Raw genomic sequence first — 25,598 nt, 5'->3', positions numbered from 1 at the left:
AAAAGCTTTCGTTTCACCAAACACCCCGCTCCCAGTCCCCGGTGACCCCTTCTCGTCGGCCTTCGCTCGGTCTCGCACCCTCGGGCCGCATCCCCAGCCTTGCGTAGACCGCGACCCCGGGGCAGCGCCGCGCTCGCGGCTGCTGGGCTTTGGGTGCCCCCTGCTGGGCGGAGCCGGGCTAGGCCGCGGGGCCTCTGCGGCCTACACCTGGATGGGGTGGCGGGGCCGTGCTCACAGCATGGCTGGGTTGGACGGGGCCCTATGGACCTTTTGCTTTCAAGCCCTCCAGCCTGGCCTTGAGCGCATCCAGAGGTGGGGCACCCACAACTTCCCTGGGCAGCCTGTCCCAGCTGTCAGCTTCTGAGCTCCTACAGCCTCTGAGCACTCTCATGGCCTCCTCTGGACCCAACAGCTCCATGTCTTAATTCAGGGCCCCAGAGCCAAACACAGCCCCAGCCACCCCCCATGGACATCACTGAGGTCTCTCCAGGGCAAAGCATTCGGTGGCTTTTATTGAGGAGAGGGGCAAGCAGGGACAGGTTCATCCCCTTTCCCATCCCCTCCAAGGGTCACACATCACTCCCCAGCCTCAGGGAGCTCAGGAAAGAAGCAGGGCTGCCAGGAGGCCAGGCAGCAGGAGGCAGCCATTGGCAAGGCTAGGGGGAGGCTGGGGAGAGCCGTTGCAGAGATCGGTGTCACAGCAGTGGATGCGGACCCCCGGCAGCTCTTGCTGCTGGCAGTGACGGGAAGTGGCACAGCCGCTGGTCAGCAGGATGCCCAGGACCACTGCAAAGCAAGCAGATGGCAGAACATCAGGGATAGAGGCTGGGAGGTTTGGGGTTTGCTTTGGGCTGGCATAAGGCAGACTCACCACTTTCTGTCTTAATGCAGAACCGGTGTTTGAAGCCCTGGTGGGAGTGTGAGCAGGTGATCACCTCTGGGTTCGAGCACCCCATGTCCACGTACTTGGTGCCAACGATGATGTTGCAGCCGTAGCACTGGAGCCCAGACACTGAACAAGACCATATGAAGCACAGCTGGATTTTTCCAGGGGAAAACACTTCAGCTCCTTCCTAGCTGCTCTCTAACGAAGCATTTGCTGCATTCTCTGCCTTGCCAGGTTGCATTAAGCACTGAGTCAGAGACTAAATCTGCCCGTCACTTGTTTACCCATTGGGCACAAAAATGCAAAACCAACTCCCGCTAGAGGTCAGTACGAAATCAAAGATTAGCAATAAATTTGAGCTGAGATCCAATAGTGGGAACAAGGGAGCTTTCAAGCAGGCTTTGTAAAGAATAAGTGAAACCTCCAAACCATAGACACCACCAAGCCAGAGCTCAGCTGCTCTCGGAAACAGCTTATGCCTATTTCTCCAAAATTCTCCAGTTCAAGCAGTGCCAGTGCCTGAGTTGCTCGGGCTGGAGGGTTCACTTCATCTGCACAGTTTGGTTTCCTCCCTGCTTTTATTGCAGAGTCTACCAGGGAGGGAAAATAGCCCAGAATCAGAAAAGAGAGACTGAAAGCAGATGCCTCAGCAGTTTGTCCCCATGGAGCTCTGCATGGGGCAGCTCAGCTCTGCCCTGCTGGGACAACAGCTGTGCCTGAAAACAGCTACCCCTAAATCAGAATGGGAACTGAGCCGTTTCTCACGTTTCTTCAAAAAATTAAAAAAGAGATTCATTTCTATCATCCATAGATTTTAAGGCAAAGGCAGTACCTGACACCTGTGTTTGTTAATCACAGAAGCAGAAATCACACTGCAGGCTTCTTCTTGCCGTTGCCCTTCCCCCTGCCTCAGAACAATGCCTCATAGCCCTTCCCCAGCCCTTGCTCATTTGCTCCCAAAGCACTTTCAGGTGCTGTGTGAGCCTCCCTGGGTACAGCAAGGGGTCAGCTGGGAAAGGAAAACCACTGGGGTCCCAGCTGCTGGCCCTCACTCCTCACCCACCTGCCCTCATTATATACAAAACGCAATGGCTTTGGCTCCCTTCCTAAAACCACCAACATGGCAACACACAGCTACATCCCTTGAGGTGGGAATACCACCAAATTCACCCTGAGAATAAATCACGCATTAGCAACCAGGGTTTGAGGTGGATGCGAAAGGGCACAGAGCGCAGGGGGTGCTCTGCAGCCATCGGTACTTACCCTCTGGGAGGACAAACGCCACGGTCATCAGAGAGAGGATCCCATGGGCACCTCCAGGCATGTGTCCTGAGAGCATGGGGGCTCGGGCTGCCTGTCCTCCTGGCTTCCACACCTGCAAGCCCTGCACCGAATAAAGGCAGATCTGCAGATCTGGCTGCTCCCTGCTTCTCCAGCCCCGTGGCACTGAGTCCTGTTATGTCGATGCTTAATTTCTCCCTTTTCCTCCCGAGAAATTCTCTGATTCTTTCAGTTTGTGCACAGACGTGAGTGCGTCTGTGCTACCCTCGGTTATTTCTGTCCTATTTCCTCTGTCCACGATCGCTTCCCATTAATACTACTGTGCAGCAGCTCTTGGAGAGAAATTCTCCCTAATCAAGATTTAGTTTTAAATCCACTTCAAAATCCTCTAATTCAGTTGGATTAGGCAGAAGGGGTTTGGGGAGATGTGTGTTTTTACTTTTTTTTCCCTCTTTCTCCTCTCTGAGCTGTCTCTTCTTCACAAACAGACCCACTGGCTCTGTGACATATTCTATTTAAAGAGGGGAGGAATATTTTTATTAAAAAGAAGCAGTCAACTCATTTTAAATCCAAATCTTGGGATTCTCTGACAAGGCACAGCCACGGGGATGGCTGTGGGGTTAAAGGGAAGACCTGATGGAAGTCAGGGTGGGTTTGGATATATTTTATGCATCTATCTCTTAAAGCGGTGAGATGCCAAATGGGGCTGAGCCTAGGGGAGCCCAGCTGGGGCTGCTCGAGGCGAGGGTCGAGGCCATGAATGCAGCAAGGATGGCACAGAGCCCTGGGCTCTGCAGGGCCAGGATCAGCCTCGTAGCCACGTGGGACCCTGCAGACGTCACCAGCCACAGGATCCGTCCCCAGACCCCCACTGGCTCCCCCAGCAGTGTCCCCATGAGCAAAGCCTGAGCTCTGAGTGGAGCTAATGGGACTAGGAGAGCTAATGCTTACTAATAAGAGAGCGCAACCGAATGCATGGGATTAAAAAATTAAAATGACAAAATAAGCTGCTTATGCGGTGCATCCAGCAACCACCTACCAGCACCTGGAAGTCACCCACCCAGGGCAGCCCAGGGCTGATGTGAGACCCCAGCCCAGTGGGCATCTCTGCTGCCAGCCAAAGCCCCCAGGCAGCCCCATCTCCATCCCAGCATCTTCATTAGCCAGCATACTCATTAATATTTCACTGGGAGGCAGCACAAACTTGTCCAAGCGTGGACACCTACAGCTCAGGAGGAGCAATTAGCACCTGGGAGAGGTGCCTAAGTAATGCAGCTCGTTTATTCAAATCACTTAAACCACCCACGGTGCCTCGCTTGCTTCAAAACAATGTGATTATAGCACACGTCTCACCCAGCAGAGCCTGAAAGCCTGAGGGAGAAGGGATAAAATGCAGGAAATGGGATTGATTTAAATGCACGCATAAATCAGAGCATTCAATAAGGAGCGGAGGCTAACTTTTAATCCCTTAATAAACTCGTCGGTGTCTGATAGGGGAGAGCAGCCTGGGTTCTGATGAAGCGATGCTGAAGCAATGCAGAAGCTGGAGACCGTGCACACCTTTGGGCACAGCACCTGGCTCTGCAGCCTCAACCAGCAAAGCCGCTGCTCTGTAGCAGCACCAGGTGGCCCATCCCTGCAGGGCACTGAGACAGAGACCCCACAAGAGCCATCGGGGCAGCACATGGCTGTGCAGCACGCAAGGAGATGCACATTGTGTTGCAATGATGGAAAGAGGACCACGGAGCCACATTTGTGCCTGGTTCCCAGGCATGGGACATGGCATCGGTGGCACGGCTGCTGGTGACACTGAGGCTGGCTTGAGCCAGGATTTTTGTTTGCCTGCACTGTTCCCTTGGAATGCAGGAGGCAAAGACCTTTAAAAGGTGGGGAAAAAGAAAAAAACTAGCAAACAAACAAACACAAACCACCCTGGAAACAGCATCCATTTCTTTTCACTTGTCATTAGCTCTCCGATGCAATTCAGAGATTTGTCAGCCCGGGTTCAACAGAAATGGGTTAGGAAACTGCCATCCTGCCCCGACTGAGAAAGATTTGATTAGCAAATCCCCCTCTACATTCGTGTTCTCACTTAAACCTTTGCGATACCCAGAAAGACGGCTCAGCCCTGCGCAGATTAGATGAGTTAGCCAGCAAATCCTGCTTTAGAGCTCATCCCCAGCGGAGGCAGAACTTCCCGCTGAGCAGCCCCCTTCCTGCGCACAGCCCCAGGCTCTGCACCCTCCAAAATATCGCCCCTTTTTCCCCTCCCCAAAATCGATCCCACGGGTCGGGCTGCGCCAGGCTCCTGATCCCCGCAGAGCAGCGGAGACGGGAATCGAACCGCGGTCCCCGGAGCGTCCTTGCCGCCGCGCCGCCATTAGCAGTGCGGAGCAGAGGCGCCCCCCGCCGCTCAGAGCGCTCGGCCGCGGCGCTCCGTGCAGTCGGCTGGCGGCGCGGCTCCAGCGCCTGCGCTTTGATTGGATGGCGCCGATGAATATATTAAGTCTGGTGTAAACAGCGCGTATTTGGACAGTTTTAACGGACTCGACAAGGTTTACAACGCGTGTAAGAGCTTATTTCTGATGGGGATTAAATAAAGATTTGTACAGAGTGAAGAAAAGGGGGTGGGGGGGAAGAAAAAAAATTTTACTCACCGTGTCCTTAGGAGTAGCACTCTGCGAAGGTTTAAATAACTCGTTATAGAGCCGCGCTAACGTGTTGTATGAAAGGAGAGAAGGTTAGCACTCCCCTTGATAAGGATGGAAGAGGCCCTTGTGGCCTATACAACACGCATACGGTTGAGGCATTGCCACCTACTTCGTGGCATCTAACCGTTGTTTTTCCACTGCTTTTTTTTTTACCCCACGTTCTGGGGAACATTGTTAGCTACCGGGGGGGAAGTTCTCCACCAAGAGGGGGGCAAGGTGCTGGAACACAGAGGTTGTGGATGCCTGGCCCTGGAGGTGTTGGAGGCCAGGCTGGTCTAGTGTTACACGTGGAGGTGGGCAGCGCTGCCTGCAGCAGGGGCTTGGAGCTTGATGCTCCTTGAGATCCCCTCCCACCCAAGCCATCCTATGACTCTGTGCATCTATGCCACACACACTGCACCCTAGTACACAGAAAATCCCACCTTTTTATTATGACATAGGGCAGTAGTTCGGATGTGGAAATACTACGTGGGTATGACAAAAAGAGGAAAGAAAGACCAGCGCTGAAACAGATACAGTCATGCCATCAGCAATACAGTTTCATACGATGGATTTTCAAAATACAAAAGTCTGGGTTGTTTCCTTTTTACATTGAAATAACTTTACAGTGTTCTGTGCGCTTCCTTTTCTCCAGAAGAAGGAAAAAATAAAATATGCCGAGAACATCTACAAGCAGAACTCATTTTAATGGTTAACAGAAGAAATGTAACTTGGCTCTAGAACAGCATCTATTAAACACACGTAACAAGAGGTAAGCAACTATACAGAAGGTAAGAGGAGATTTCACCACAGGAGTCAAGTCAGGGGCAGGAAGGGGGAAATCTGGAACTGCACGGTTTTATTTGGTCACAAAGTTTGAGCTGAGTGTTTAAAATGAAGCACCCTTAAAGATGCAGTACTCCTATTTAAAACAATACAGAAACTTCCAAGAGACTAGAACCTACATTCTGAAAAAAAATTAAAAAAAAAATCAGACATTAAGAAAAAAAAAAAATAATAATCCACGCATCTCTAGGCTCATCACTTAACTTACTGTTACAAAGCAGGCTGGCAGCTCCTCCTTAAGCAGCAGCAGTGCCCAGAAGTAATGCCACCAGAAAGCACAGTATCTTTGGGGTGTCCGACCCAAGGCTGACACTCGTAACGCTGTCACAACGATCCGTCTGTCTGCCAAAAGATCAGGCAAGAAAAGGAGACACTGCATCTTTTTTTTTTTTTTTTCCCCCCCACCACGCTGCTGCCCGGTTCTAGCAAAGAGCTAAGACGTTTTCTTTGGGCCAAGACTAACAGAAACCACTTTATCAAATATTCTTCAGGTTTCCTGCCAAACTGGATTTATTATTCTCGTGTGGTTTTTTTAATTTTTTTTTTTTTTTTAAAAACATTTTTTCCCCGACAGTCTCTGAAGTGATGCTGGAACGTTTAACAGTCACTCTTCCACAGTTTAATTGTTTTGTCGTTTTCTAGTGCTGCTGACGCAATGATGTTTTCTGTTGGGTGGCAAGCTGTTGAGATTACAACATCTAAGCAAGAAGAGAAAGAGACACAGACATTATTTACAGCCATGAGATCAGGTTCAAAGCACACATTTCTGAAAATCAATCTCTATTGCTGCTGCACCTTAAAGCAGCACAGCCCAGTCGGTGTCCCCTTATCGCAGAATTAAAAACACATTATTCAACATTCACTCCGTTTATGGGATAGGAAGTTATTTGCTAGCAAAAAAGCATCCCTTACGTGGACTCCCCAGCTTGCGAGCAGTCGCTGGACAGTTTCACACATTACAAACTTCAAGAGCACTCTAGTTTCTAGTTCTTGCTTACCTCACAGGCAAAGCTGTTGGCATATTACGAATTTACCAAGCAGATTATCTCGGTAGATTATTTGCTTGGTACTCTCCAGTTCAGGTATTTCTAGCATCCTATTCAATATTTCCATAGCATTCAGCATCTTGCTCTAGTCTATAAAACAAAAGCTTGCTGCCACTGCCTCAGCTTGCAGTCTAAACCAATGGTCCTGTGAACAAATCAGCAGGACTAAGTTTTGCATCACAGCTCCTTCCAGTTATTGCAGTGGGAATGCTCCTATGGGACCGAGAGTGAAGTCCCTAGCAGGTGACACCTCAATACATGCTCAAGTCTGCCTTCAAGGAACAGCCATACATGAACACATTCACAAACAGCAGGAGCATGTCAGTTCTTATCCTTCCAAGAGCTTTAGAAGGTGTTTGTTAGCAATTCCAAGCCATTCATATTCTGAGTCGCTTACATATCTTCACCAATTCTGATCTCGAGAAAGTCTCTTTTGCACGCTGATTTCAAAGTTGTTACAGTGAAAAAATAAACATTTGCAATGCCATAAAAAAACTTTGTAAAAAGGAGTAACATTTAGGGTTCAATCAAGCCTCAGTCAGTCAAGATTTAATGGGTCTGACAGTCAAAAGCGAGAAAACACCAATGCCAAGCCCTCATTACAAGCTGGCATGAAGGATATTCTATCAATAAAAACAGAATGCTCTTTCATACCTGTGTGCCCTTGTAATTTCTGTACAATCTCTTTTGTCTGAAGGTTCCAAATGTAAACCAGGTTGTCTTCTGAACCGGATACAATCCACTGCAGGGACAGACAAAAGTTATTTAATCTCTCTCTTCATCTACATCCAACTGCCAGCGCTGGCTGAACACTTCCCTGTCACTACATCAGAAGGAAGCTCCAACGCCACGTGACCGCCTGATGCAGTTCATTGTCTCTCAGAGTATTCAGGGTATATATGCAGCAGAAAGTTTTGTTCATTCTTTTCTAGAGGAGGGAAGCTAAAGGAGCCACAGATGCTGAAGTGGTCCTGCACGAGGGTTCAACCTCTGCTGATGTGTTCCACCACCTCAGCCAGAACACACCACCCTACCCTCAGCCCAAAACCAGTCTGGGGCAAAAGGGCTGATGTGTGGGAATCAAGCTACAGAACGAGACACTTGCATCACCCTTACACGTCCCATGTAAGAACTGCACATCAGTAAAAAGCAGCCCAAGTAAACACTAACCTTTCCACCAGTAACAGAGAAATTTGCAAATATGCAGTACTTCTCATTTTTGTGTCCTGTGTACGTCTTCAGGCACTGAAAGAGAAGAGCCGTAAGGCAGAAGCACAGTTGAGAAGTAGCTTTCTCACAGCCAAGGACAAACCCTCTTGTCAGAGCAGATTAAATACATCTGCCCAGGCTTCCCACCCCGCCAACTTATCTAGAGGATGCAGAGGGCATCTCTGCCCTACAACACTAAATAATTTTGAGGAAAGGAGGAAAAGAAAAAGTCCCTAAATTTGTCACTTCCCCCAGAGAAAAACAGCCAGAGAAATTTAATGCTCCCAGAAACACAGAAATATAGCTGTATTCATTGTCTCGGGGCTATGCAGGAGCATGAGCCATTTTTTTTTTCCCCAAAGGCATCTTTGAAAAGACCCAATAAAGGGGCACTAATGCTTTTTTTTTTTTTGCTGCAATACTCATTAAATGTAAAGCAAGGTTAATAGGCACATATGAAACCCAGATTCTCCTATAAATTTAGTTAAGTCTACATAGCAAGACAGGATTTGTTCTTACCTTTCCTTTGCTGTAGTCCCAAAGCTTAAGAGTGCTAGAAAACAACGAAAAACCAAAGATTTAGTTCTTGTGTTTTTTCACCAATTTCCTAGTAGCAGAAAGTTTCTCCATACCTGAGTTCTTAAAGTCTACAAGGGGCACTTTAGCCTGGCTCTGGAATGCAGCTTTAGTTAAACCCCAAAGTATCAGTTTTACTGACACGCCATTCATATTGACCTCCATAAAAAAAAAAGCTGCATTGAAAGTATTTCCCCACACCTGAAAGTTTCCTCATGAAGAATGACCAGACAGCCAGGGGAAGGACGGGCAGGATGACAGACAAGTTACAACGAGGGACAATGAGGTGCTTCGGCAGACATCTCCTAACTCCAGTGCAATCAAAAGACTGCGGATTTCATTAGAGGTCTTTTTCACAGGATGAGAAACCCATCCAGAAATAGAGATGGCCCTACACACTGCCCACCTCCCCACTGAATGTTTTAAAATCCAGTCACTGAATGTAGATACAGCCCAAAATACACCCACTGCCCCTAGCTTTTCAACTTTTGAGTCTTGCACTGGGAAGTTTCAGGAGAGTAAACAAAGGATTGAGGCCTTCTCAGACAGCTCTAACATAAGCTAGTTCACAGTAAGTGAATAAGCAAGCTACTAAACTTAATGTTGAGATAGTATGGCAGTATGTATGAACTTGTGCAGCGTCATTATCACAACAGGTAACGAGTAGCAAAATGAAGTTTTATCTGATATTCATTAACGCTTCAAAGTCTGAAGATTTCTATTTTTTAAATACCTACTTGTCCAAAGTTGCAGCTAGTATGTATTTGCCATTTGGGGAGAATTTCACAAAAGACACAGGAGGGTTATCATCATCTAAAGTGAAAATAAAGCGATTATTAAATAGTAACTATTAAAGCGATTATTAAACAGTTGTATTGTCTCATTGGCAGAGAATTTCTTTTGACAGTAATCTGTTGTTAACTGTTCCCCTGAAACAAGCTTTCAGTTTTGTCATCCCTGGGTAATTCAAGCAATACAAGTGTGAGAAAGTGCTTGTTTTCAGTATTTCAATAAAAGGATATTAAACGTTTTGCTCACAAGCATTTAAAATAACCCTTGGTAACTGAACTTCCATCAGCACTTGTCTGAGCAAGAGCATAGCTGTACATTTTAAAAACCATTTTATTAGAGTATATATATCACTGATCTGCAGTGCCATGTCAACTTGTCTGCATAATGCTTTATAAGAATATGAAAGACTGGGAACATACGCCTTATAGGTGGTTTCCTTTTATTAGCTTTGCTCACAAGATGCCTTATGCTAACACTCATCAGCAATAAAAGCAGGCAGCTTGTTCAGTCACAGACTGCTTCCACCACAGCCAACAGCACGAACAACTTGGTTGTTACAGTTCTGAGCTGCTGCACAGCAATCATTACTTAGCTGAATGGCAGAAAACTTTGGAATTCTTTTATCTTCCATCTAGACTACAGAATGCTCCAAGGTTAAGCAAGTTCCCATACATGTGAGAGGATAGCTCCTGTTAACAGCTACAAAGACAACAGTGTACTAATGGAACAGTATGAAGACAGAAAAAGAGAGGCTAAGGAAGTCACTGTTCACAGTGACAATGCAGAATACCTGTATCACAGCTGAACAGCAAAGAATGAGCACAAGCAAGAAGCCTTCCTACTTACCAATGAGTGTTTTCAAGCACTGTCCTGATGCTGTATCCCAGATTCGACTACAGAAAACACATGGGACTCATTACTACCACTATAAGCTTTATTATTTTATTGATTTAAAGTGCAGTAGATTTGAACACTGCAGCAGGCAAGAAACAACCACTTACCAGAGTCCATCGTAGCTACTTGACACTATCAGGGATCCATCACGATTAAAATGCACCTGCAATATTACAAAAGAGGGGGGAAATAATTTTACTGATGTTCAGAAGGAACAAATTTTTAAGCCCCACCAAAAGCATTCACCTCCCAGTGCTGACACTGCAATTCATATGGATAGAAGCAGAAAGTCAATATGATAGCCAAACAAAAGATATGAATTTAGATAGGCAATAGGGTCAGAACAAAATACTTCCCCCCCCCCCCCCCACCAAGTTTGCCTGGCATATATGGAAATGGCAGTTAACTACAACTGTATATTCAAGCATCAGGACCTGAGATGCTTGTTTCTTCAGAAGCTAAGAGCAGCACCTCAACGTGAACACACAGATACTCTGTTCAGACAGCATTAGCTGCTCAGTTAATAGCAGTGTCTAACCTGGGGATAATGCCTTAAAATTTTAAGGACAAGGAACTTCACCTCATATATAGCCTCACATGTTTTGAGGTCAACTTACTCCCTTCAACTGCACCTGAAAGTGCTGCAATTTAAAATAATAATTACTACTAATGTACATTTCTAAGTGTGAAATATCTTCTAGGTAAAGTAGAACAATCAGACCAATCACATTAAAACAGGCATGGTTTAACACATCTGAGGCTCAACATCCCTTTAGTGTTCCCTTCATTTCAAAACTATTGAGAGTTGAACCCCTGGTTTTACTTCATTTGAAGGGATATGGCTGCAATCCAAGCCATTACATTAACAAGATTGGAGTGTACTCTGAAACTACCCTGCTCCAGACCTTAGCAATAGCTTGGATCAAGAAAGCAACAGATGTACAGCAGTTCCAGGTTGCTCTCCATTCCTCAGGTGACCACCAGTCTGCACCACAGCATCAGACTGCCAGACTCTGACATGACCACCACTATTCACTTCTGAGGCTCAAGACATGAAACCACGTAAGCCTTGCAGACAAGGCTCTTAATTTTGTTCTCATCCAGCAATGACCAGCCACAAACCACAGCCCATTCACTACACTTTATAAGGGTTTCATAATAAAAATAAGAGCATAAGTATGTTAGCGTGTTCATTTATCAGAAAGGACTTACAGCTGAAACTGGGTCAGAATGAGCAGGCAACGTCTTGAGGCACTTCCCTGTTTTCACATCCCATATCCTCACGCTTTCGTCAAACTGAAGATTGAAGAAACACAGAATGTCATTTAAAGAAACACCTATTTGTGACCTGCAAGACATTATAGCTTGGTGCAAGTCTAGACACACATCCCTTCCTCCAGTTGCACTGCAGCTGCATCAGAAAGGCTAGGACATAAGCACTACGCAGGGCAGCAATAACAGACTGCCAGTACAGTTCTCTCTTCCTCTACGCACAAAGAAAATTGCACGTTAAGGATGGGTTAAAGACTTGACTGTGTCCCCAAGACAGCAATAACACTGCACAGTTCACCTAATTACAAGCTGTGTTTGTGGAGGAAGACGTAAGCGAAATAAGGGATGTGTGCAGCAATTGCTGTGCACAAAGGAACAAAAATCACTTACTGATCCAGAAACGATGAGGTTTGATTGAGGGTTGAAGTTGCAGCAGAAAACGTAGTTACTGTGCCCCTTCAATGTCTTTAAGCACTTACCCTGAAATAAGATTTAGCAGATTTAAACATGCAGTATCCTCTATAGCCATACATGCATTCAGACATGGTGCAGCACAAAAAGAAACAATCTCTAGCCACAGATTTAGATGGGCAGAGGACCAGCTAAAGGAAAACAAAGGAAAGTCTTTTTCAGCTAACACAGGCAAATTTTCAAACCCTTTGGGCAATTAGGGAAAACCAAGCAGTTTAACTTATCTGGTCAAATTTAAACCAATTTACCCAGGTTTCATTGTAACTGCAGGAAAAAAAGGGAGAAAGAAAAAGCAAAGATAAACGAAACTATGATGAGAAGTTACAAATACTCTTAAGTTTCATCTGAGAGGCTGCTTTCAGAAATGAAACCTGAGACTGCATCCTCACTGTAAGACTGAAGCACTCCCAGAAGATAACCAGGGTCCTCACGGTACCCACGAGCATCGCCCTCTTCTAAAAGCAGACAGCAGAACTCTCCCATCCTCACAGCCCATTCAGCCAGCTACTCGTTTTAAGCAGCAAGGTGGGAGCTACTACCTAAAGAGGACCAGTGTTTCTAACTCTATCTTCTCCCATCGGAGCATGTCAAGCTCGTCTCTCAGAAGACCTTGATTTAAGGTAGCAATTCTAGGGAAAAGGAAGACAAATAACAGTTTCTGTTCTTACCGAGCTTACATCCCATATTTTGAGAGTTTTATCATCAGAGGCAGAGACAAGAAGGTTGGAATCTGAGGACCAAGCGACATCGGAGATACCCTAAAACAAAGGAAAACAAGCTCTGTTTGCTTACTGACACAGGAAGATGGAAAACAGACTCCATATTCACAGCTGAAGTGTGAAAAATTCAGCACTGGGAGATGCAAATTCATTAATTTGACTGGGTTACAGCTCTTCATTTTAGGCTGGGCCACGCACTCCAAAAACATCAATGGCTTCTTCACACAGCTCTTACTGTGGCCATCAACACCCTTTCCTGGAATTCATAAACAGTACATTATATAAACTAATCTGAATAAGTGGTTTCTCATGACAAATAGCTCGCTCCTTCTGGTCTGAGTTCCTAAGGGCTGGAGGGGAACAGGACTCTACTGGTTTTGCATCTCGTGAACCTTCATCTTTGCTTCAGAAACTTCAGAACATAAAAAGATTTTGGGAAACAAAACAGAAGGGTTTGGGAATTTGGGTTTTCTCTACAACTTTGGAGAGTGAGCAAGCGTTGTGCTTACGCAGACAAAGCCACAAGAAAAATTCAATCTCCTTACAAGGCAAGCCATTCTGCTCCAGATACAAGGAAAAGACAGAAGAGGACAAGGTGCTCACAAGGATTTTTAACCAATGATTTACTGCCCCTTTTAGGAGGTTGGCGTTCCTGAAAAGGGGGGGACTCAAGAAAATGGCCAGGCAGTGTGCATGCAGGTACTTCATTATCAGCCTGCACTTCACCCACATTTCCAGCTTGACCTGGTATCACCTCAGCAATTCCAGCCCCAGGCTATTGCACAGGACTGCATAAACAAAGAGATACAAATAGAGACTGAAGAACAAGCCCTGTACACCAGTCAAAGGAACCACAAATGGACGTGTCTGGATGAGGAAAAGAAGGGAAAACAAATTCATTACAAGTAAATTCATTTCCAAGCACACAGTGATCTCCTCATACTTACCAGCTTATGGCCAGATATCGTTTTCTCAAACTTGCCATCATATGCTCCCCAAATTTTAATCAGTTTGTCAGCAGCTGGAAAAGAACGTGCCAGTTAAGAGACGTGTAGCACTGACAGATAGATCAGGAGGAAAGGGATACGTTAACTATGCCTCTGCAAAAGGTGGATAGCCTTCCCCCTCCAAGCAGACACCAGTGGGTAAGGCAGTATGTAACTGGTAAAGAACAGTTTCATGCACACCACACTCACTGCAGCAACTGAGATTACATAAGCTGCCTGGAATGCACACACTCCAGCCGCTTTAGTTTCTCTGATGACAACTTGAGCTTCTACTTTTGTTTAAGACTGCCGGTGGTAGAAGTAGTACTGTTTCATGTGGAATGCTGAAACACTTTTGCCCAGAAAGAACCAAAATTACATCACTACCTGGAATGAATTAATGCCTGCAAAAACCCAAACATACTGTCCAGTTTAACTTGCAAAACGGGCCAGAGAAAAGAGGTTGATATTTGCCAGAGGATGGAAAATCTTGGGGTGGGGGAAGGGGTCTTTCATAAGTATAATTGAATGTAAAAGTGACTTATACATGGTATACTGGCCTTATAAAGGCAATCTGCAGTTAAGCCTAAGACCTAAGTCATTCCCATGTCTGGAAGACGTTTGACTGGCCCCCAGAATCACATTCAACACTGCTCTTCTTATTTGCCCTTTCTTCATATATGATTCCTCACTGAGGTTAATATAAGGACATTTGCTAAGGAAAGCTTTCAAGCAGTTTTCTCGGTGGTAAATGTTGCAAGAAATACCAAAGCTGTCAGGGAGAGCACTCTATCTACCAGCTAAGAGAGAGAGTAGCAAAACACTATGATCTGCACATTTCATTGGGATAACCACATGCACAACAGACAGAAGCACATGGCCAGCCCTTCACACCACGCTCTACAATCCAGTCTAGCAGTGCAAAGTTAACTCCCACATTTCCAAGAGCTGAGTTTTGCCTGCAGGTACTGCACACAAAGCTTAATTTAAAAGCTTCAGCTAGATCCTTAGTGCTACAGAAGGGCACAAGGATTTCCCTTGCATGGGGCAAGAATCCCATGTTTGCTTTTGTCCCCTTGCTCAATAAGAAAACTGAACAGGAGAGGACCATGATTTATCAACACACTGAAAGTGACAGAACTTAAAATCTTAGATTATCCCAAAGACCATTAGTTTTGGCATTGTACCTTTTAAGAAAAATAAGAACACTTATCCTTTCTCCACCCAATGAGAGTATCAGTCAAGACAAGTAGTTCTACAAGGCCCACATTTGCACGTTTTTGAAAAACAGTAAGAAAGCAATACTTACAGGAGCTGGCTAGCCACTCTCCATTAGGACTAAACTTTACTGATGAGACTGCCTTTGTATGTCCTGCTAACGTGAACTTCAGAGCATAATTCGGTTTAACTGGCGCAGGCTGGAAGAAAAAATATGTATGAATGAGTTGAATAAATTCCCAATTTAGTTTCTCAGTGACAAGCTCAGTATCAGACTAGGTCAGTACACATCAATGAAATGCACAAGTGTTCACCGTAACAGATTCTACTGCTTACATTCTTTTCCCTCTCCAAATTCAAAAAGCCCTTACTGACTGGAGCCAGCGGCGCCTCACAGACACATGCAACACCAAACTCATCCCTGAGATGAATTCCATTCAAGCCAGTAACTAACAGATGATAGTAACACAACAGTCCAAGCACAAAGTGCTTGGCACATTAAAGTAAAATTTTTAGTATTGATCTGTGTAGTCCTATTAAATGCCTGTAGTTCTTTTCCTTGTTGTGAAGCAAACCACAGGCCAACTCCCCCTGACCCCCTAAAATTCTACTTTCTCACCCATTCATCATTTGTGAAAGCTTCATGGTCAGACAGCAATATCCCATCTGAGCATCTGCAGGCTTCAAGGAATCTGAATAATGACTGCATTTCCATTTTGCAGCTAGACCACAAATCCATCCGTTCTCAGTTACCTACTGACCTTCCAAGAACACCAACCAACCAAGTTTCTAACACTCACAGTGATGAGCAGTATTTCCTCAGAAAGAATGTAAAAAGCAAACAAAAAACCAACCTAGCACTACAAAAGAGGCTGTATTGCACCTGCTCTTCCCCTAGAATCCTTAGCACGTTTCCTTCTCTAGACAACAGTAGAAGCAGACATATTAAGTTCTTAATTTATACTTGATTCAATTCTCTAATTGCTGCTTTCCTGGTGCACGTGCAGGTATATGCCATGTGCATTTACACAGGTATTGTTCAGAGCCCCACACACACCTTGCTCTGATTGGTTGAGGAGGAAGGAGTAGATTGTGTCTTGGTGGATTCTGCATCTGGTTTCTTTTCTTCTGTTGCCATGGTTCTGAAGCTGGCAAATGAGACTTATGGTGCTCGAAGGGGAGGATGAATGTGCTGCTTCACAAGGCAGCCCTTGCCACGAGGAGCAGAACCACGCTGGAAACAAAACCCTGAAAGAAAAACAAAACATTCACGTTAGCTGTCAAAGAAAGATCAGCAGCAGCTAGAAGAACAAGATCAGCCTAACTGCAGATCTGCAGAAAACACGACAAAGAAACATGTTCTACATCTGTTCAGCAACATGCTATTTTATGCCTTCAGGTCTATTAGTGTGCAAGTTCAAGAACCCAAATACAGGACTTTCATCGCTTCCCAGACAGCATTTTTCACTCTGTTCTGGGCCAACCATTAGAAATAAAGCAGAGCAGCTCTTCGGTGCAGTGGGAAGGTTCATATCATATTCCCCAAAACACCTGAGAAATACTTCTACAACACAGCAAATGCAATGCTTGGTATAAAAGGCATTTCCAAAGCTTAAAACTCCACCAGGTTTTTTTTCCATCTCCTAATTCAAGTACTTCAGTCTCATATTCTGCCCCTAAACGCTCTGAGCACCACATCCCTGCCTGACAGCAGCCCTGTGCTAACCTCACCAGATTTGCTTTCTGTAGCAAAACCTGAGAAGTGCTGTGCTGTACCCTGCAATCAGGCCTGATGCCGCAGAGGGAACAATCTCACTGCAGTTCAGCTCCATTTCAGCAGCGTAACAGAATAACCTCCAACTCACGCTGTAAGGATTTGTCTTTACCGTCCATTTGCAATATCCCATCCCAAGCACCATTCATTTTGCTTGTAGCAGCAAATCTGGGAGGAATAGCATTCACTTCTCAAGCCACTGCTAGTGTTTTGAGCATCGTGCCCTCAGGAGGGAATGGGAGGGCACAGAGCTAAGTGCCACCAGTTGCCTGTCTGCTTCACAAGTATGCTGCACAGCACAGACTCATTTCTCACTGCTAGCAACAGTGATTTCAGCTCTCTGATGCAGATCAGATTCTTTTCAGTCTGAACTCATTTGGGAACTGGAGCAAGCACCCAGCTCTGTTCCAGGGAGCACCTCTTCATACAAACCTGAGCATCAGCTCCCCAGCAGCACCCTGCTGTGCAGCACGAGGGCTTGCAGCAGGCGGCATGGGCAGCATGCAGGCAGTGCGACCAGCACGTCCCCAGCCACCAGCACCAGCTGCGAAGGGCCCTGCTGCAAATCCCCCTTTCTCACACCACACCCAAGGAACGCACTCAGCGGGAAACCCGGGTAAACTCAGCAGGAAACTTCCCGGGGGCTGCAGAAGCAGCCTGCAAGAACGCACAGCCACACGTGTGCAAGCACACGGGCACACGCACATACAGGCGCGCACAGAGCCACGCGCGGCCACGCGCACTCCCATGCACACACCCGCAGGGCTGCACGCACTCACACACACGCATGCACGCCCGCCTGCACGCGCTCCCGCACCGCGCTCCGGCCCGGGGTCCCCGCGCGGGGCGTGCAGCAGGAGCAGGGCAGGGCGCGGCAGGGCAGGGCCGGCGCGCGCCCACCTCCCACCACAGCGCGGGACTGAGGGCGGTGGGGGAGGGAGGAGAGGCGGCGCCCCGCGCGAGGCCGGCGCTGAAGGAGCCCGGCCGGGCGCGCTCGGCGGCGAGGAGCCGGGCCGCGCCCCGCGGTGACTTACCGGGGGGAAGGGGAAGGGGCGGGCACCCGACGCCGCCGCCTCCTCCTCCTCCGCGGCGAGGCGGGGTGCGCTGCCGCGGGAGGGGCGGAGCGGGGACGCGGCGGCGGCGGCGGCAGCTCCGGAGCCGCCAGGCGGGGAATGTGGCACGGCGCATGCGCGTTCTGGGCCAAAGGCTGCACAATGCCGCTCTCTCCCGGGAGCGCTACGGCACGGCCCGAGGGCCAAAAAGCAGCAGCCGCGCGCGGGCTGGCCGTGCCTTAAAGGGCCAGGCGCCTTAACAGGCCAAGCGCCGCCCTCCTCGGCCTCCTTCCCGCCTTAGGAGGGGAGAGCGCGGGGCGGTTGGCACCGAGGGGCTCTAGGTGGGCCCTGGGCTGCCTGCCTCCCTCCCTCCCTCCCTCCCTCTCTCCTTCCTTCCCCCCTTCCTTCCTCAGGTGGGTGGGAGCCCACAGCCTGGCTGCCCTGGGGAAGGAGGGGATGGAGGCACTGAAAGTTCACACTTAGCGCACATATAAAAGTTGTGAGGACTGAGGTAATCTGTAAGGCAAATAGTGCAGCAGGCTGATAGGTGGGCAGCGTAATGCCATAATACGGAATGAGGGTAGGCATGGGGCCGTGCCCTGCCGTAGGAAAGCATTTAGCTTACTTTCAGACGTTATCCTCCAAGCTCAGCGTGTTTCAGCGCTTTTCTGGAGAGCAGTGGGTTTTTCTGAACCACAACCCAACTGCCTTCAGTTAGAGGGAAGAAAACGAAGAGACACGTGTCATGCGCTGGCCCTGTAACACAGGAAGACCTGCGGGCTCCAAAAATTCTGGTGGTGGCAGCTGAGAAAGGAAAAAGCTGAAAAAAGCTGTGGTGCAGCGAAGCCAAGGCCCTTCTCCTCCGGCCTGGAAACCCGCAGCTGAAGTCTGGAGCATTAACACAAGGAAACCCTGCAAACACAAGGAAAACACGGGCACAGAACTTTAGGAGATGCTCCGTCTGCACTACGCTATTAGGAAATAAATCCAGTTAAATTCCTGTCGCCGATTCTTCCAGATGGACTTGGCGTATTGTCTTCATTCTTAAAATAAAAAAATAGCACAGATCAGCAGGGTAATGCTATGTATTTATGCAGCTTTCTTGTGACAGGGGTAGGGTGGTTTTGTTTCTTTCACATAGGAGACGAGTGTGTATTTCTGTATCATGCCTCTTCTCACTGTGGAAGCTTTTTTGCCTGATATTTCGTATAAATATTAATCCTTTTCTATACTGAATAATACCTTTCTGGAACTGAAAATTATAGTTTCAAATACAAATGGTAATTGTAATCCTAAGCAACCTCTTAGCCTCTGAGCGTCCTGGATTTTTCTTTAACAAATGTAAAGTTTTTACAGTTTTATGAGTCCCGTTTGGCAAAGTACTTAATCATGTGCTAGACTGGGTTTTTGACAGAAAAAAAAAAAAAAAGGCAGCTCAGCAAACAAAGACATTTCATTGGGACTACATAATGTGAGCACCAGGGGATCTGCACGGACAGCCCATTGTCTTTGGATGAAATTTAACTTGCGGGTTATGAGTCATCTGTGAGGGTCCTTCTTGCTCCGCAGGCCATGCAGCCACAGCTGGGATCAGCAGGATGTGATCTCTGTCCAAATTCCCTCTCTGTGAAAGAGTGGGCCTTGGCAGGCTTCTCTCTCACAAAGTCTTTCACTCCATTTGGTTCCAAATAGCGTGAACTTGATGAGCTGCCAAGTACACTGGAAAAGACACCTGTCTGTGAGGCTTCTGGGGGGGAAGAAAAGCTTCCCACAATGTTGAAAGGGAAAGAAAAGTCCATGAGTGGCTCAGATGATAGGGAAGTGACTGCTTTCAGTGCTGATGTGAGCCCTTTGGATGCCTTTAAGAATGTCAGGAACAGATCCGAGGCCATGGATCCTGCTATGACTAACGTATACAATTCTGTCACAGGTTTCACTGAGACAAGTATTGATACAACCCTGCAAATCTGATCCAAAGGACATTAATGTTTGTGGAAAAGCTCCTACTAACTTCAGCACATGTTGGATCTGCTCTTTAGACCTGGCTACTGCAAACAAGCACATGCTAACTTTTGCAATGGTGAGTAATAAGGCACTAAGCTGACAAGCTATGTAAGCCCACGTTTATGTTTTGGCACAATTAGCAACTTTTTTTTAGGACTTTTTATTTGCTTGAGCCACTCAGCAAATGGAGCACAGAACAGGCATACTGTGTTACGCGTTGTTCAAGAAACAGAGTAAGAGCTTGTGAGAGATCTGCTGCTGCTTTTCAACTTTTAAAGAGCAGCTGATCCCTGACATATAGCTGTTCCTGTGCCATTGCTAATATGCTAAAATCAAAGATACATCACATTCATATGCTTCTTCTGAGATTTAAACCCAAACACAACCTTTACCAAGCTGGTATTTCTGGCTCCTCCACTACAATATGAACCTTACTTGCATCACTGTTCATTTAAAACTAGGGATACTCACCACAGCAGAAAGCAGCTAGGATTCAATTCTTTCTGCCCTGAGTGGGATGTGCACAAACACTTAGCCTGGGCACAGAGGCCCAATGAATGCTGAAGAACTTATTTTAAAGTAAGATTATTGAACACTGCATGTATAGAGCACCATGTTAGGAAAGACCTGTGAAAAAGCAGTCAGTGTTCTGTGAGAGAAGCTAGGACTTTGTGCAAGATTAGAGTCCAGCAATGTGCTATAGTGTATCGTCCAATGCAGATTTCCCCCAGTGCAAGTCACAGCCAAGTTAATACGCGAAGGCTGCAGATTTGAGGGCCCCAAACTGAATCACACATGGTCTGACTGCCAGACGTGATGACAGCCTGCCTCTCTCAGCCTCTTCAACTGGAGCAGCAGGTTCTCAGCACTTCTGTGAATCAGGAACTTTGTTCTCAGCTGGTGGAAATGGTTGCAACTACAATGACTGGAGGTTTTGATACAACTAGCTCATATCCCTATTTTAGTATATGCCTAGTTTTAGCAAAATGTAAGTATCTTTATTATTTGTTGTCATTTAGAAATGAAGATGTTTGAAAGTGCTACTGTTGGGTTAGAGCTTCTCTTTACCATTTTTTCAGTCTGTAGAGGGAAGAATGAAAGGGAAGAAAATACACAGAAGTACATTAGGGCTTCAGCCAGCTGAAATCTAGGGTGTTCTGGTATCTGTTAGTTTAAACTGCCAACTCAGTAGCACACACTATTCATAAGCTTGCTTACCTGTGCAAACCACTGTGTTAACAGCAGGTGCTAGGTTTCTACATCACACTGAACACGTGACAAAACCATTTAGATGCAGCTAATTTCCAAATAAATTCATTTACTGTGGCCAAAGCTACTTAGCCACATTGGCTGAGCAGTTTCTCTTCACTTCCCAAATTCCTTTGGTCACGTCCCCTTCTTTTCTTCCACAGTTGCTCTGCTTCTTTCCATACATATAAAAATATCATGGCTCCTCCAAGTAATGCCTCTTGCTACATCCTGATAAAAGACACCAAGATCAGACAGAATACTTGGTGGACTCTTCATCACCTTTCTTTCTATGACCAAGCTCTCAGAACTACAAAAAATGAGTCAGAAGAGCTGAGTCCAAGTTCTAGTTCTGCCCATTACTTTCTGCATCATCATATTCTCTCTCAGCTTCATCAGCTGAAAAGCAGAGCTCATAATATTTCCTTACCTACAAAAGCTGTTAGGAGGATTATTGCATTGTTGTGAATTCCGCAGATGAAAGGTACTAGGAAGAACAAACAGTAATTATTGTTTCAAACCTCTACCCTAGACCTGTCATCCTTACCTTACTGAATAATGCTTACTCAATCAAGGAAATTCTGCCACTACGTTAAAGAAAATCCTGAGTGAAGATGACTCTTTTGCAATGAGAGCATTTATCCCTTATGTTCAACACCCTTCTGCCTTCCACTGGGACAACTGGAGTTTCATTCAATTGCAGTCACTTAATACACACTCTTATGCAATACTCTATTTGAACACTATTGTTTCTTTATCCCAAACATGACTGTAATAGAATAATCTCACATTTTGTAATGTATAACAACAACTACTCTGGCAATAGCAGCTCCTGGTAATGGGATTTGCCTCAAGTCTGCTGATAGATGAAGTCTCTTGGAGCCCTTGGTGGCTGATGGCTGACAAAACGGTCAGCGTGGCCAGATTTTCCAGCCTTGAGGCACATGGAGCTCACATCAGACTTTCACATGCACGCAGATGTACAACGTGCCTAAGGATGTGTCCAAAAATGGAGGACAGAATACACTGCTGATAAGGCATTCAAACCACTTCAGCAACTTTCTCCACTTGTAATCCTTTTGTAGTTTCCAGGTACAAATACTAAGAGCTCCCTTGCTATAGGAAACTACAATTTTGGTGCTGAAACAGGCACTGAATGGTGAGCTAAAGAATCAGAAGCTTACGGTTAGTGCCTACAGCAAATGTCAGGAAAATCAGTGCTCCAGGTTAGTGCTCTCAGCAGTCCCTGACTATTAAATACTGGTAGGTGCAATTAATGAGATACTGAGCGTGGTCAGTTCCCATAAAACTCAACAGTCCCACAGAGATAAGTGTCTCTCTTTTCTGTTTCTGTCCACCCTTGCTTTCAATTGACTCAAGTCCTACCTGTGATGGAGGGAGCAGAGAAACAAAAAGCGTCAGTGTTGACAAGCCCTGAAAATTGCTCTATTCTTGCATAAATAAGCTTTTTTTTTGCCAAACCCTATGCACAAAGCTGCCTAGAAGGATGTGCCTACCTCTTCGCATTAAGGGTTAAAAGCAGTGTAATATCAAGGAATAAATACACTGCAGGTGTTCGTTAACAAGGCACTAATTGGGTGACTGGAGGTGCATCTTAAAAGACCACAGAGGTTAATCAAAAGGCTTTGAGTGCATTTAGGATGCTCCTTTGAGCTTAGGGAGGAGGCAGCAGTGGTGAAAAGCCAGTGGTGTAGCCTTACATATTATGATAAAATTTGAAAGTAAGGTATTACAGAACGGACAGGTTGTTAGGTCCTGAATATAAGCCTAGTATAGCAAAGCCTGTTCAGAAACAGATTTAATGATTACAGCTATCTCTTCCTCAGTCTGCACACTCCTACTTTTGGCTTGTATTGGTGTCTGAATTATTCTAATTTCATTGCACTGGGGCTTCAGTTTGCAGACCTACAGGTAGGTGTGTGAGTGACTTGTATGTTCCAGCTTGAAAGCTGATAACTGTGAAGTCTCAGGGACATGAATTGGTTTGTTAGCTCAGCTTTATACATAACGAACGTACCAATTTGGAATGAAATTATCTTGTAACCCCCCCATGTGAGTTAAAGGAGCATATGACATATTTAGCAGCTGTTCTTGGGTTGCTGTTTTATGATGCTCTCCATTGCCAAGCATTAATTTGTCAACGTTTTGAGGAAAAAAACCATTTTGTCAGTGGCTTTTGCTTGTGCAGGGCCCCCCTAGTTGCTCCTGTTGCTAGTGCTCACTCTTTTTTTCCTTGGCCCTTGTAGAGGAACTGTTAGGTCTGGGCTTGAACTGGTGATGGAGCACCTGGTGAAGGGGTGTGGTTGCCCAGGGAGCACAGGCAAATTGTTTGTACCTGTGTTCCCCACATGACCAGAAGGGGTGAATCCAGGGTGGAGCTCCTCTGGGTTCATATAAAGGCTGGCCACTGAAGGTGGAGCATCTCTTGGAGCTGGGCTGCTTCCTGGGGAGGAGTGCTGCACAGCCAGAGAGCCCCTTCACCAGCTGGGTGAGTTCACCTCTTTCTGTATGTGAGTATTGGCCTGCCTGTGGATACTTGGCCTGGTTTCACCAAGGGCCTTTTAAAAGCAATTTTGTTTCCTTGGGAGCAGAGCAGCCCTCCTGTTGTATTCCCTGCATGTTGTGGAGGTTGCCGAATGCTTTTTGTTGTATGCCCCCGTTTGATTGCTCATACTTCTACCAGTCTTAAATTTCAGCTGACACGCTTATGGCAGGAGGTTCTCTCAAATTTAGACATAACCATATATAACTCTGATGTTCAGATTTTGTTTCAACTGAAAATCTCTTTAAAGTGTAATCTGTATGCTTTCCTAGGTGTTCATGATGAATACCCAGCTGGTTGCTCCTTGCCCTATCCCTTGTGAGGCTTTAGTCAGCCAGATTTTCTGCACCCCCATGCCTTGAGCAGCAGCAGTTTTCTTTTAGGAGCTCTTTGGTGGTGCTCGTGGCTTGGTACCTCTGCGTGTTATGGCAGTCACAAATTCATATGGGCATGTATTGGAGCAGGACAACTTACTCAGAAGAGCTGACCTGATATTTTTCAGGAATGCTTTGAGATATATGTATTCTTTTAGGTTTTGCCTGGAAAATGGCAAGATAAGAGGATAATGACAAAAACTGCCCCGTGTTCAAAATCTGCTTCTTCCCTACATCCCTGCTCTAAGGCATCCAAGGTGATTTCGGGCAGAGTTCAAAGGGTTTCAAATGGATTCCTTCGCTCAGTCTGGCAGCATGGAACGTGTGGCAACCAGGCACAGGGCAGCTTTGGTGAAAGCCAGCTTGCAGGGGATGGCTGTTTGCCGGAAGAAGTTGCAGGAAGCATTTCTTTCTTACTGTTTGCATGCTCCGAGGCCATGTGCTGTGGGTGCAGGGGACACTAAAGCAGCTTTCAGGTACGTGATGAGCAGCTCAGAAAGGCCAACTTGCACATCCCCATGGCAGTGCACATCCCTGGTGTGGAGTTTGGCTGTTCATGTAGCTGCAACTTGCCAACGCTATCTTAAAGAGTAGTTATGTCCAAGAGAGGTGAGGCTGACACCTCTATACTTCCTGAATTTGCACCAGCTTTACAGTTAAGTGCAAAAAAAAAAAGGCCCTTTTTGGGTTTGGTTAAGGCACATGCACAGCTTTGATTTCATCCTGAGGCAACCACGCGTCTGGCTGAGCAGAATTTTCCGAAGCATCTGTCCTCTTGCCTGTGCAAAAATCAATCTTCAGATTCTATCAAACCGTCTGAGAAGCCCCAGTGCTGTTGACTGCTTTTTTTTTTTTTGAAAGCTGATCTTCTGGAAATGAGGTCTTCCAGTGAAAGGGCCTCCACCGGCTGGTTACAATAAACTGGTTTATTAATTGGTGTCACCGCATGGCTGGCTGTGTGGCAGCCTCTGCTGGAATATGTGTCCACAGAGAAATCCCATAGCCAGTTCTTGTTTGATGTTGGCACTCAGATGCCTCCCCTGGATTCATTTATTTTCCACCAGTTTTACTTTTTTCTTTCTGTGCTGCAGCAATTGAATCCTATTTTGGGTTACAATGGTATCTTCTTTAAATTCTTTTCCTGATTGCATTGGTTTGCTTTGGGGTAAAGCCTGTTGGTCTTTGACTTTGATGTGTTTGTGTTTTTAGCAGCATTTGTTTGATGCTCCTATGGTGCGTGTTTGTGAAATTAGCGTTATTTTTATTGCATGTGTTAGATTATGATCAACAAAACACTATTGTGGAATGCACTAACCACCATGCTGCATCAGGTTTGGGGTTCTCTTGTTTTTCTTTGTGTTCAAGCACTGTTTAGATGTTGCATTAAGGGACACGGTTTGGCGGGGGAAATACCGGTGGTGGGCGGACTGGGTGATCTTGGAGGTCTTCCCCAGCCTCGATTCTTGTCGTTTGTTTGGGTGACTTACTACTCCCGCTTGCTCTGCCCGCGTTCTATTTTTACCGCAGCTCGTATTTGTCGTTGCGTAATAAAAGCGAGCGCGCGTTACCCAATGCAAACCACGCTCCAAAAAAAAAAAAGGCAAAAAAAAAAAAAAAACAACAACCCACGAGCGAAGCCCGGCACTTCCCACTCCGCGCTCAGCTCCCGCCGGCGGGCAGGGCTCAAGGTTCTCACC

The 25,598-nt window shown here is 46.3% G+C and overlaps 3 protein-coding genes and 1 long non-coding RNA gene across 5 annotated transcripts in view; 1 reads left to right on the top strand and 3 right to left on the bottom strand.

The window, feature by feature from the left end:
• LOC110406980 (ly6/PLAUR domain-containing protein 1-like) lies at positions 495–4,730 on the bottom strand. 2 transcript variants are annotated; one of them, XM_021414139.1, is made up of 3 exons: positions 2,150–4,730; positions 872–1,012; positions 495–786 (listed from the first exon to the last, which is right to left on the bottom strand). In XM_021414139.1, exons 1-3 carry the CDS (start codon positions 2,223–2,225, stop codon positions 599–601), a joined length of 405 nt encoding a protein of 134 aa, XP_021269814.1. In that variant the 5' UTR covers positions 2,226–4,730; the 3' UTR covers positions 495–598. The 2 variants fall into 2 exon arrangements, 1 of the variants encoding a protein (XP_021269814.1); XR_002443672.1 differs by lacking the exons at positions 495–786; positions 2,150–4,730 and adding an exon at positions 1,719–2,141 and having other exon boundaries at positions 929–1,012.
• WDR5 (WD repeat domain 5) lies at positions 5,284–17,846 on the bottom strand. Its single transcript, XM_021413708.1, has 14 exons — positions 17,695–17,846; positions 15,944–16,134; positions 14,978–15,086; positions 13,630–13,703; positions 12,632–12,721; positions 11,883–11,972; positions 11,433–11,516; positions 10,328–10,383; positions 10,173–10,219; positions 9,272–9,347; positions 8,478–8,511; positions 7,920–7,994; positions 7,404–7,491; positions 5,284–6,401 (listed from the first exon to the last, which is right to left on the bottom strand). Exons 2-14 carry the CDS (start codon positions 16,022–16,024, stop codon positions 6,301–6,303), a joined length of 1,005 nt encoding a protein of 334 aa, XP_021269383.1. The 5' UTR covers positions 16,025–16,134; positions 17,695–17,846; the 3' UTR covers positions 5,284–6,300.
• The window catches only part of BRD3 (bromodomain containing 3), a 37,764-nt gene continuing 30,214 nt past the window's right edge, over positions 18,049–25,598 (top strand). The window contains exons 1-2 of the mRNA XM_021413705.1: positions 18,049–18,787; positions 19,643–19,792. The gene's annotated coding sequence lies outside the window, so the exon portion shown is untranslated. The remainder of the gene's footprint in view (positions 18,788–19,642; positions 19,793–25,598) is intronic.
• LOC110406799 lies at positions 20,327–22,458 on the bottom strand. The gene is made up of 3 exons (XR_002443573.1): positions 22,351–22,458; positions 21,395–21,451; positions 20,327–21,195 (listed from the first exon to the last, which is right to left on the bottom strand). It is a non-coding gene; the product is annotated as an uncharacterized LOC110406799 (long non-coding RNA).

The sequence above is a fragment of the Numida meleagris genome, chromosome 16 (assembly GCF_002078875.1).
Source record: "Numida meleagris isolate 19003 breed g44 Domestic line chromosome 16, NumMel1.0, whole genome shotgun sequence".
NCBI classification, from domain to species: Eukaryota; Metazoa; Chordata; class Aves; order Galliformes; family Numididae; genus Numida; species Numida meleagris.
Note: the sequence above shows the minus strand (reverse complement) of the source record. Positions and strands in the feature narration are given on the sequence as shown.

Bases quoted from the DNA above. Each gene is read 5' to 3' on its own strand.
- LOC110406980 (XM_021414139.1), bottom strand. From the start codon at position 2,225: ATGCTCTCAGGACACATGCCTGGAGGTGCCCATGGGATCCTCTCTCTG. The intron at 1,013-2,149 runs GTAAGTACCGAT...GGTCTTGTTCAG, and splicing joins GGCGTTTGTCCTCCCAGAGG to TGTCTGGGCTCCAGTGCTAC. The intron at 787-871 runs GTGAGTCTGCCT...CTTGCTTTGCAG, and splicing joins CTGCATTAAGACAGAAAGTG to TGGTCCTGGGCATCCTGCTG.
- WDR5 (XM_021413708.1), bottom strand. From the start codon at position 16,024: ATGGCAACAGAAGAAAAGAAACCAGATGCAGAATCCACCAAGACACAA. The intron at 13,704-14,977 runs GTAAGTATTGCT...GTTCTTTTCCAG, and splicing joins AGAGTGGCTAGCCAGCTCCT to CTGCTGACAAACTGATTAAA. The intron at 10,384-11,432 runs GTAAGTCCTTTC...GTAATATTGCAG, and splicing joins ATTCTGACCCAGTTTCAGCT to GTGCATTTTAATCGTGATGG.